Source organism: Rattus rattus, chromosome 4 (assembly GCF_011064425.1).
Source record: "Rattus rattus isolate New Zealand chromosome 4, Rrattus_CSIRO_v1, whole genome shotgun sequence".
Taxonomy (NCBI): Eukaryota; Metazoa; Chordata; class Mammalia; order Rodentia; family Muridae; genus Rattus; species Rattus rattus.
The window spans coordinates 63290872-63304135 of NC_046157.1; the positions used below are offsets into that span (position 1 = coordinate 63290872).

General features: G+C 36.6%; 1 protein-coding gene across 1 annotated transcript; it reads right to left on the reverse strand.

Moving 5' to 3' along the window:
* Positions 1–2332: 2332 nt before the first annotated feature.
* Positions 2333–2776, reverse strand: LOC116898004 (60S ribosomal protein L27-like). The gene has a single exon (XM_032899400.1). It carries the CDS (start codon positions 2774–2776, stop codon positions 2378–2380), a length of 399 nt encoding a protein of 132 aa, XP_032755291.1. The 3' UTR covers positions 2333–2377.
* Between the last annotated feature and the right edge of the window lie 10488 nt (positions 2777–13264).

Sequence of the window (13264 nt, forward strand, 5' to 3'; positions counted from 1 at the left end):
ATGTTCATACAAAATATCTGTGGATCAAGTATTGTTGTTCTTTTTTTCTTTTAGAAAAAAGTGTTCCAACACAGAAACAGGTATGATATTTGCAGAGCACTATTTCACTGTTTAGCATAGCTTCAAAAATAATAGTTATATCAATATCAAAAGCATGTGCAATTAATAACAAGCTATAATGACTTTATTTTGGCTCCTATTTGTCGGAGTAAATTATCTTTTTCTAATTAGAGTTGTAGGTTTGTATTTCCATTTATATTTATAACTAAAGGGGTTTATGGTGAGAGGTGAATCTCAGTCCTCTAGAAACATTATGAAATTATATATGCTGAGAATAGCAAAATAGAGGCATACTTTATCTAATTCAACATTATTAAATGTCTGCCAACAGCAAAACAATCATTTTCTGTTAGCTGATATATTTTACAGCCAACATTATTTATTTTGCTCACAAGTGGTACCCACCATACTGTTCAAATTCATGTGTTTCAAGTCTCAAATTATTTTAACTCTTGTACAATTATTATCATCTTGTAGAATATTTAAAATGAAAAAATGGGAAATTACTTTTCAGGGAGGTTGGTAATCATTTCACACATTGCATGTGAAAGACAATGAGAGATTAATTTCCATAAGGGAATGTGGCAAGATATCTTCAATTGAGCACAAACCACATACAACATCTTTTCAATTTGTCAGTCAACCAAAACGAAGAGAACCATATGCTTTTTGAGTTGCAAGTGAGTCACCTTAAATGATTTTGAAATTTCTCAAGGCGGGAACTATATAGCTTACGTCTCCTCTATGGCACACAGGCATATGTAGTTAAGAATATACTTCACTTATTCCAGACACTGAATTGAAAGAAATGTCAAAATGATGTTAAATGAGTAATTTCTACTATTCAATGTTTGTCATTTATCTTTCCATTTATGTGTACAATATATAATAGATAATTTAAACTGATCGTTCTTAGTGTATGTATAAATTTAACTTTCTATAATTATTAAAACTTTTCTAAAATCAATGAATTTCAATCACTTAGAAAAATAATAATTATTCACTTTTAGAAAAATGTATCAAAAATACAGTGTTTTCATCAATTATTGGTTGCTATGATTATCAAATTAGCATAACAAAAAATAGAAAGTGGATCAAACTAATTGTCAGTATGCTGTGCATTTGGTAGGAGGAACAAGTTCACAAGCCTCTGGGAATGTTGTTGCCTGAGGTTGGGTGTTACTAATCACGGTGCTGTCAGCACAGTACAGTTATATATCTGAGAGATAGGGAAGTGTGCAGAGGACCTGGAGAACAGAAGCAGGATTAACAAAGAATCTATGATAGCTAACATGGAAAATATGTTAATGGAATATGCACCAATTAGTGCAGAGAAGTAAACCTTGGGGCAAATAACCATATTTCAGGACCACTGGTAATAAATTCTGAGTGGAGAGGTTTCTGTGTCGTCAGGGAAAGTTGTTACTAATTTAAAGAGCTCAGCACAAATGCAGTCATATAAAACACGGAGGAGGATCAATTTCACTTGAAGTATATTTTATAAGAAAGTTGAATTATAAAATGATCATCTGAGTACATCATGAAGTATTATGATAAAAGCTATTTGAAGTAGATAATAAAATTAGCCCCAAGTGCATAGGGGTAAAATTGAACACACTTGTGTCTTTTCCAATTTCGAAAAGCAGTGGTAAGTTTTGAGGTCTCATTATTTAGCATTTTGGAGAAAACTATCCCTAAGGTCTATCAAAATGTACACAAATTGTGTGTGTTTAGTGATATAGAATACATGCAAAACTTGAAAAATTAAATTATATTTGTGTTTTATGGGAAATATTACAAAAAAGGCAGTTTTGCTAATTGATAAACAGCCCTCTTTGCGATACATCTGTCAGTATACACAAAGCTTATACCTCAATCATGAAGTCGGAAAATCTCACTTTTTCTGCATTAAGAACTTCAGGTTAGGTATTAAATGATAGCCAGAAAGATATTTTATTTAACATTGATAATGTTGCTTAGGGGTTTAGGTACCTATGTGTTTTCAGACTACTGTCAGACCAAACTCCATTATTGTATAGAGTTGCACAGCAAGTCAGGGGCATCATCTAACAAACTCATGTGCCTTACAGAAAAGAAAGTGAAGGTTTTTTAAAAGAACTAAATATATTTAAAATAAATACTATTAAAATTGTGATTTTTATTGCCTTATAGAATTCAGATAAGTTGATTAAGGACTAAATTTAGACAGATGCACTTATAAAAATGGAGTAAATCATGAGCCAGAAATATGTACCACTGACATACATCTACTTTCTTTTTTTTTTTCATTTTTTTAATGACGAAAACAAAAATACATCTAAAAGCAAAGCTTCTGGAAAAACCATTTGTTCTTCCCTGTCTTGTATCGCTCCTCAAACTTGACCTTGGCCTCCTGCCTGGCCTTGCGTTTCAGTGCTGGGTCTCTGAACACATCCTTGTTGACAACAGTTTTGTCCAAGGGGATCTCCACAGAGTACCTTGTGGGCATGAGGTGGTTGTAGTCATAAACTTTCACAAAGGACTTGATCTTGGATCGCTTGGCGATCTTCTTCTTGCCCATGGTGGTTGTCACTTTTCTGGGATAGTGGTCAATTCCAGCCACCAGGGCATGGCTGTAAGGGCGGTCAGAGGTGCCATCATCGATGTTCTTCACGATGACCGCTTTGCGTCCGGAGCAGCGTCCAGCCAGGACCAGCACCACTTTCCCGGGTTTCATAATTGCCCATTTCGACAGCAAGCAGCCGGCGCCCAGCAAAAAGGAAAGAAGGACACTTCGCTAACCTTTCACCTTGTGGAGAGTCTACTTTCTTTTTAAAGTTTAGTTTTTAGGATATCTATATTGCTGTCTCAATTTTATATTGCTTTTTAAAAACAAAGGTAAGATTTCCTGTTCCAAATATAGAATATTTTGTAAAACATGAGGCATAATAAAAGTCAACAAAAGCTGGGCAGTCAAATTTTCTTCAGGTTTTCTTCTATAGTAGACAGCTGATAATTGCAGACTAGTTATCATGTGATTCACTTTTTTATTACTTCAAAATAGGTAGATTATGCTAGACTTGCTGAAAATTGAGTGCATATCTGGATTTGCAGCTTTGAATAAAATTCCAAGAACAGCAAGTGTTTAAACTGTTTGATTGTATCTGATATGTGTGGTTTCTATTATGTGTATGAAATCATGTAACATATTTCCATAGAACTTTATTTGTAACTCAATTTAAAACATGAATCAAGCTACATACATATTGGAACAGGAAGAATAAAATAATGTAGAATTTTCTCATCCCATAATTTACCAGACCCACGAATACTTAAAAATCATGCTGTGTCTATGATACTACCTTTAGTGATAGAATAACTTTTGAAAGTCAAGTGCATCCTTATATATTTGGAACCTTGCCTTCAAGATAGTCATTAAATATGGATGAGTTTGTATTTATTGTGATATTAAGATACTAGCTCTACATAGAATGTGGACATGCATCAGGGAAAGTGTACCTAGTGAGGGTCTGACTCTCATACTGAGATTCTTAAAAGGTGACAACCAAAGCAGAGAAACATTTGACAGACATTTCAAAGAACACTCATAGACTGCACAAGGGAACATTTGTACTGACTGAATCTGATCAACTATCCTCTGTCTCAAAAACACAATTTGACTTAAAGGTCAAATTGTAAAGGTCAGGCTTAAAGATAATGATTAAAGAAAGTATGGGTGTGAAGGGGACAGAGAGAGAATAACTGGGAGGGATTTAATTTAAAGCCATCGTATTTGTAAGAAATTATAAAATAGTAAATTAAACAATTGATAAAAGGTCTATCAGCATCAGCACTTTGTGTATGGAAGTGTACACATAAGGTCTAAGCACAAGGGAGAGGAGATCATGCGTTTCATTCCACACCATGTAACAAGTGGGAGAAGAATGAGGGTATGTGGGTAGTATTATTGGAACTTGCTATTCTGTGACTAATTGAGATCACTGGGAGGTGTGGTGATTTGAATATGTTTGGCCCATGACCAGCAGCCTGCATAAATTCCAGTCCTCTCTGGAAGGCAGCAACGGGGCAGTGTTGGTGATTTCAGTGAGCAAAGCTAAGTTTTGTGAGGACAACATTGTTGTTTATTTTGTAATATTTCTAATGCTTAACATGTCACTATTCTAAGGCCAGAAAGCCCTGGCTTCTCCGTCCAGCCACAGGGGATTAAGTAAAGCTGGGACTGCACTGGCTTTTTGCTCTTTTCCCAAAGGCCCCTTGCTGATCCTGTGAGAGGCAAGGATTTGTTAATTCCTTGAAAGCCAGGAAAAGAGTGTCAAACATGCAGAATTTTTTACACAGGCAGTATGCACACACACACACACACAGACACACACACACAGGCACATACACACAAACACACACACTCATACACACACACATTTTGGCTGGGAATGACAATTTGAATCAACATCCACTCCATGTGTGGACTTACATACATACACATATACCTACATGTGTGTGTGTGTATGTGTGTGTGTGCGTGTGTGTATGTGTGCGTGTTTGTGTGCGTGTGTGTATGTGTGTGTGTATGAGTGTGTGAGTGTGTGTGTATGTGTGTGTCTGTGCGCGCACATGCATGTGTGTGTGCGCGCATGTGTGTGTGTGAGCGCGCACGTGTTTGTGTGTAAACAGACATATATATCCATTTGGGTGGATGGACTAGGACCCACACCCCCAAGTCACAGACATATATTTGATGAGTGATAGGGCAGAGACACACGTGCCATACTTTATTCCTTCTCTCTGGCTTTTCATGCCTTCTTAGAAAAAAGTTTTTCATAAGATGACCACATAGATAAAATTTTACACAAGAGGGGAGTGACAGAAGGATGTTGATATTAAGTTCAAAGCAGTGTTTTATTCTGTGAGCTCATTTTAAGTTCAAAATAACAATTTCGCAAGGCCTCCCTTTACCAATAGTGCATACCTGTGGCTTTGTAGTTGAATCTGACCTAGAGTAAATGCTGCCCTTGATCACAAATTCTTCACAAGCAGTTTTTAGTGTATTGTGAAAGCTCATTGTATTCCTGATTATACAATTTTAGTTACTATTCTATAAGGGTGAGTACATCTTTTCTTGATTCTAACCATCTCTTAAACTTTCTGCTTATTTTCTGAGATCTTCAATTTCTTGAGAGATATGAAGTTATTGTCACACAGGTTTTTTTTTTTTACTTGTTTGGTTAGAGTTACTTCAGGATATTTTACAGTATTTGGGACTATTGTAAAGGGTGTTGTTTCCTTAATTTCTTTCTCAGCCCATTTATCACTTGTACAAAGGAAGGCTACTGATTTATTTGACTTGATATTATATCCAGCCACTTCGCTGAAGTTGTTCATCAGTTATAGAAGTCCTCTGGTAAAAATTTTGGGTGAAAATTTAGTTTATATATACTATCATTTCATCTGGAAATAGTGATACCTTGACTTCTTCTTTGCCAATTTGTATCCCCTTGATCTCCTTTTGTTGTCTTATTGCTCTGGCTAGAACTTTGAGTACTTTATTGAATAGATAGGGGGAGAATGGGCAGCCTTGTCTTGTCCCTGATTATAGTGGGATTGCCTCAAGTTTCTTTCCATGTAATTTGATACTGGCTTTGCTTTGCTGTATATTGTTTTCATTATGTTTAGGTATCTGACTTGAATTCCTGATTTCACCAAAACTTTTAACATGAAGGAATGTTATATTTTGTCAATTCATTTTTCAGCATCTAATAAGAGGATCATGAATGAATTTCCCATCAAAATCTGAGCACAATTCATCAAAGACATGGAAAGAGCAATTCTTAAATTCAACTGAAAAAATAAAAAAAGAAACCTAAGAATAGCAAAAACAATTTTTTTAACAATGAAAGAACTTCAGGAGAAATTACCATCTCTGACCTCAAGCTATACTACAGAGCAATAATGATTAAAAACTGCAAGCTATTGGTACAGAGAAATACTGGTTAATCAATGCAATAGAATTGAAGACATAGAAATAAAACCACATAGTTATAGATACTTGATCTTGGACAAAGAAGTCAAAAATATACAATGAAAAAAAGAAAACATCTTCAATAAGTGATGGCAGTCTAACTCTTAGTCTGTATGTAGAAAAATGAAAATAAATCTGTATTTGTCAACTTGTACAAAGCTCAAGTCTAAGGGGATCAAGGACCTCAACATGAAATCAGTCACAATGAATCTAATAGAAGAGAAATTGGGGAAGAGCCTTGAACATAAGTTCAAGGGCAGAGAGGGAAATCTCCAGCTCTAAGATCAAGAATTTAGAAATGAGACCTTATGAAACTGAAAAGATTCTGTAAGACAAAAGACATAGTCAATTAGACAAATCAGCAACCTATAGATTGGGAAAACATGTTCCCTAATCCCACATGCCATAGAGGGCCAATATCCAAAATCTATAAAGAACTCAAGAAGCCAACCACCAAGAAACCAAACAATCCAATCAAAAAATGGCACAGAACTAAGCAGAGAATTCACAACAGAGGAATCTCTAATGGCTAAGAAGCACGTAAAAAATGGTCAAAGTCCTTAGTGATTAGGGAAATGCAAATCAAAACAACCTTGTGATTCCACCTTACAGGAATCAGAATGACTAAGATCAAAACTATTCAGCTATTAAAAACAATGACTTTATGAGATTCTTAGGCAGATGGATGGAACTAGAAAATATCATCCTGAGTGAGGTAAAATAATCATAAAAGAATACATATGATATGTACTCACTGATAAGTGGATATTAGCCCAAAAGCTCAGAATACCCAAGATACAATTTACAAACTACATAAAGCTCAAGAAGAAGAAAAACAAAACTGTGGATGCTCCAGTACTTCTTAGAAGGGGTAACAAAATACTAACAGGAGGAAATACAGAGACAAAGTATGAAGCAGAAACTGGAGGAAAGGCCATCCAGAGACTGACACACATGGTGATCTATCCAACATGTAGTCACCAAACCTAGTCACTACTGGGGATGCCAACAGGTGCATCCTGACAGAAGCCTGATATAGCTGTTACCTGAGAGACTCTGCCAGAGCCTGACAAATACAGAGGCAAATACAGCCAATGATTGGACTCAGAACAGGGTCCCCAATGGAGGAATTAGAGAAAGGACTGAGATAGCTGAAGGGGTTTGCAACCCCACAGGAAGAACAGCAATATTAACCAACCAGACACCCCAGAGCTCCCAGGGTCTAAACCACCACCCAAAGAGTACATGTGGAGCAACCCATGGCTCCAGTCGCATACATAGCAGAGGATGGGTCTTGTTGGGCATCAGTAGGAGGAGAGGCCCTTAGTTCTGTAAATACTTGATGCCCTAGTGTGGGGGAATGCCAAGGTGGGGAGGCAAGAAGGAGTCAGTGTCTGTGGGACACCCTCATGGAGGCAGGCGGGATGGGATGGGGTTTTGTTTGAGGGGAAATCAGGAAAGGGAATAACATTTAAAATGTAAATAAAGAAAATATCCAATAAACATATACAAACTCAGGTGACAGCAAATGTTGGCAAGAATGTAGAGAAAGACAAATACTCTTCCATTGCTGGTGAAATTTTGAACTTGTACAACCACTCTAATCAATCTGGAGGTTCCTCAAAAAATTGGAAATTGATTTACCTGAAGACCCAGCTATACCACTCTTAGGCATATACCTCAAAATGCCCTACCATACCACAGGAACACATGTTCCACTATGTTCATAGGGGCATTATTTGTGATAGCCAGAAGCTACAAACAATCCAGATATCCCACAACAGAAAAATGGCACAGAAAATGTGGTTCATTTATTCAATGGAATACTACTCAGCTAATTAAGAAGGAGGACTTCATGAGTTTTGCAGCAAATAGATTGAACTAGAAAATATCATCCTGAGTGAGGTAACTCAGAATCAAAAGGACATGGATGATATGTTTGCCATTAAATAAGTTGATACTAGACAAAAAATTACAGAATATTCATTTTACAATCCACAGCACTCAAGAAGGTTAAAAGATGAAGAACGCAAGTGAGGATGCCTCCTGTAATATTTCAGTGAAGAATTTGACTACCTTTTGCCCTTGTCTGAATACTATATCTGAACCTAATGTAAAGAGATCTTGATTAATTGCACTGACAAAGGTAGCCTCCGAAAGGCTCAGCATAGACTTTCTCCCCTGGTTTATTCTCATGAAAAGCATTTTAATCAAGTATGCCATGTTAGAAATGAAAAATTACAAAAAGTATAGTTCAAGTAATAAAAAGAAGGCACTAGCAATTACAATGGAGATAAATCCTGTGTTCAAGGACATAAACAGGTAAAGGGAAGACTGACTTTGCTAAAAGATCCCACTCTACTAAGCTTATTGTTTATGAATTTGCTGTTGCTTAAGAAATAGTCCTATTATGTTAGGTTATTGTTTTCATTTGGGCTTTTAATGTGGAATGAACTACAAACCTTTTGATCCAGGTCTTGAAGAATAGTGGTCATGAAAAGGCTATGTCCAGGCATGGTACTACAGACCTTTAAACCAAGGAGACAGAAGCACGCAACTCTCTGAGATCAAGACCATCCTAGAACAGAGCAAGTTCCAAGTAGAGAAAAAGCTTATTTCCAGATGTGGTGTTACCACCCTTTAATCTAAGAACTCAGGAGACAGAGGCATTGTTATTGGTTATTGTATTTATTTAGATAAAGAAATCACAACCCAAAAAAAGTAAACAGCAAAAGAAATGAAACTTGGAGTCAAATTAAACAAAATGACAAAATCAAGTATAATGAGGATCAAAACAACAGACGCAAAGGAAATCTACAAACATATAAAGAAATACTTTTAGAACCTGCACCATGATAAATTAAAAAATCTAAATTAATGGATACTTATTTCTAGATGTACTATCTACTGAAGTTTAATAAATATCAGATAAGCAATTTATACAGACCTATAACCCCAGTGTATGAGTAGCAACTATTAAAAACTCCTAACTAAAAAATTATCAAGGGCCAGATTGTTTTAGCACACACTTAGCACAAACGTTTAAGGAAGAGTAAGAACAGAATGCATACGTACTGATTTGTTTTATGAGGTCACATTTACACCTATGCCTAAACCATATGTAATCCAATGAAGAATGAGAATTACAGAGTAATTTTCCTTACGAATATAGATGAAAAATTCAACAAAATGTTTAGAAAACCAAAGCCAAGAACATATCAAAAATATTCTCTACTATGATCAAGAAGGCTTCATCCCAGAGATCCAATGATAGATCGACATTCACAAATCTATACATGTAATCAACCATATAAATATTCTGAGAGAAAAGAAACAGTTTGTCATCATCTCATTAGCTACAGGAAAAATATTTTTGACAAAATTTTTATTATCTTCATGATAATAATCCTGGAGAAATTATGAATATTAAAGGAGAATGGAGGTCCCCCTTGGATAGCAGGCTGCTCAGGGTATAGGTCTTATGTAAAAAGGGTATCTGGCTTAGAGAGCCAATACCAAGTTTACTGCTACTTTATGAATTTAATTTCTTATTATTTGGAATTGATGTCTGTTCTTTCCCTGTTAGCAGAAAATGTAAGAGCGGCAGCATGTATCAGTTGTCAGAATAGGAACAATTTTCTGAACCACCTTGAAATGGGGTTAGATGTTGTTTATGCTGAATAAGAGTGATGGAAGCCCAAGACCCTTCCTTCTGAAAACACTGGTAAGACTGTTTTCTTCTTTCTCTATTTCATAACTTCATTCATGAGTGGCAGGACTCAGGTGATTAGAACTCATTGCTTTGATTGTACCCTGCAGTAAAAGGATTTAAATTTATAGTGAAATTGTGTGATAACAAACTGTTCATGACTACAATGGAAAGAGCTAACTGAAAATGAAAAATAAATGTGAGACCCTACTAGACAATCTGCACCTTAAAGTAAACTGGAAAAGTTAATATTGCATCATAAAAGCTGTTCAGTTCAGTTTCTACTGCTAAGTCTTTAGGATCATCCCATACATACCCATCCTATCTATAATCAGAGGACAATCTATGATAGCCACTAGAATAATACATTAAATATATAATAGCTGTGTACATTTGATACAGCTGTCTAGTTGTGCTCACCAGATCAAGTTACCCATCTTTATTTATTTTTTGTCATAGGAAAAATAAGAGAACAAATTGTTAATTTATAAAAAAAAATGTGCTCTTCTAGTTCCATCCATTTGCCTACAAAACTCGTGTCCTTATTCATAATAGCTGAGTAATAATCCATTGTGTAAATGAACAACACTTTCTGTATCCATTCTTCATTTGTGGGAAACCTGGGTCGTTTCCAGCTTCTGACTATTATAAACAAGCTCGCTATGAACACAGTGGAACATGTTCCTGTGGCATGGTGGGGCATCTTTTCTGTATATGATTAAGAGTAGTGTAGTTGCATCTTCAGATGGATCCATTTCCGATTTTCTGAGGAACTTCCAGATTGATTTCCAGAGCAGTTTTACCATACTGTAATCCCACCAGCAATGGAGAATTTGTCTTTCTCCACATTCTCGCTAACATGTGCTGCCTGCCATTTGAGTTTTTGATCTTAGCCATTCTGACCGGTGTAAGGTGGAATCTCAGGGTCGTTTTGATTTGCATTTCCCTGATCATTAAGGACTTTGAACATTTCTTTAAGTGACTCTTGGCCATTTGAGATTACAAAAGGACATGCATGGTATATACTCACTAATAAGTGGATATTAGCTGAAAGAGTACACAACACCTAGGATACAATGCACAGAATTAAAGAAGGGAAACAAGCAGAAGGGCCCAAGTGAGAATGCTTCAATCCCACTTGGAAGGGAGAATAAAATATTCATGAGAGGCACAGGGTAGGGGTACCTGGGTGGGAGAGTGCACAGGGATGGGAAAAGGGGAACATGATCAGGTATAAGGTTGGGGGTGGGGGAAACAGGCGAGAAGCCTGGAGAGCAAGCAGAATGAATAGAAATATTCAACCTGTGGGGATGGGATGTGGGAGTACCTCCTACAAAGGCCTACAAAGACCTGAGCAATAAAAGACTCTCAGGATTCAAAGGAGGGACATTAGATGAAATGTCCTATGGTGGGGAGAGGGAACTCATAGAGACCACCTCCACTAGAATGAGGCATCAAGTGGATGAATGGGGATGGTCATAAAAAATTATGACCAGAATGTTTCCTATCTAAAGAACTGCAGGGACAAAAAATAGAGAAAAGACTAAAGGAAAGGAGTTCTAGTGCCCAGCTCAACTTGGGATCCATCTCAAAAGGAGGTTCTGAGGCCTGACACTATTACTGATGCTATGGTGTACTTACACACAGAAGCCTAGCATGGCTGTCCTCTGAGAGGCCCAACAAGCAGTTGACTGAGACAGAAACAGATACTTATACTCAACCACTAGACTGAAGCTGAGGACCCCTGTAGTTGAATAAAGGAAAGGCTGGAAGAAGTTGTGGAGGAGGATAATCCCATAGGAAGACCATCAGTCTGAGACACCTGAGATTTCTCAGACCCTGAGCCACAAACCAGGCAGCATACACTACTTGGCCCAAGGCCCCAGACACATAGACAGCAGGTGACTGCCTGGTTCGGCCTCAGTGAGAGAAAATATGCCTAACCCTCTAGAGATTTGTGGCTCTAGGAGGTAGGGGTCATCCTCTTGGAGACAGGGGAGAGGGGGAATGAGATAAGAAACCATGGGATGGGGAACTCAGAGGGGGCAACAGGCTGAACTTTAAAACAATATAAGTAATAATAATAGTAATAATAATAATTCAGAAAAACATCCATTTTCATTCATAAAATCCAGAAATATTAAACTTTAAAGTAGGAAATATTATCAGTAATAAAGATATTAAATTAGCAATTTATACATTTATATTATTCAGATACAGAACACTTAAAATATACCACAAGTTGAAATTATCTCAGAAAATTTTCAGTACTGAAAAATGACTTCTGATATACCAAGAAAAACTACACTTGATGATGATTAAAAGGAAAGAAATTTGAAGAGAGACTTACAATGGAAAGGAGCAGATAATCCAATCTAAATCATTTATCATGGGATTTTGAGAACAAATAACACAATAGAATGACAATAATAACCTAAAAGATCTTTAAGATTACTATTTGAAACAGACTATTAATAGAGTCCAGAGTTTCCCCAGTCTATAACTTGCAGTGATATTTATATAAGATAGACTTACTGAGCTACTGCTAGTTTTCTGAGGTACCTGAGAATATATTATATGAAAGTAGGAAATAGTCTGATCCCATTTTATGTATGGTGGCTGTCCAAAGACATGGGTCAGACACAAAGTGAGGGAAAAGATGAGATTCAGAGAATGGGTGTTTGTACCAGGTTCTTGAGTAGTGATTATCACAGGATGGTGAGAAGAGGGTCAGGTGACTATTGCTCAATGTATGGGTCACATGACAGGACACTAACTCTATTCTTAGGGACAACAACTATTTTATGATATGAAGTTAAAATGCTGGCCCTTTGCTCTAGAAAGACATTTGAATGTCATTGTCATGAGTATCAGGCATGGTAATGTTTGGTCTGGGGAGAATATATTATCCTTCCAGGCTGATATCTATGAGAACTTACTTGAACAGAAGAATTAAAAATAAAGGCAACCAGGGTCTACCTTGCAAGAAGAGCAGAACGGGAAAGGCCTCTAAAAATCATTCTTTATTAATAAAAAAAGAACTACAACCTGGAGACATAGGATTGCATGTGGCAAAAGCTTATCAGTTGTATGCACAAAAAGTGTAAAACTAGGAAAGTGAATGACAAAAACTGTGATAAATGAACCATTTTAGTTTAAAGGTGATAATGATTCTGTTCAGTTGAAAGATATCTCAGTGCAAAACACTGAAGGATATGGTTTCTGTACTACATAAGCAGATTTAAATCACCATAAATTATTTGTCGCTATTCTTTTACTGTCCTAAAGCATCATACCCTGACAACGTTTAGAAGCAAGGGTTTACTTGACATTATTGTTACAGAGAGATGTGTCCCGCAGAGTGACACAGTGGACTTGGGAGAAGTCCTGGAAACTGGAGCAATAAGTTACAACGTTACATTTCGAACTGCAAGAGTGAGGCAAATAGAGCTGATTGGAGATGGGATGTGGCTCAGAAG

Coding starts and splice junctions, on each gene's coding strand:
- LOC116898004 (XM_032899400.1), bottom strand. CDS start 2,776: ATGAAACCCGGGAAAGTGGTGCTGGTCCTGGCTGGACGCTGCTCCGGA.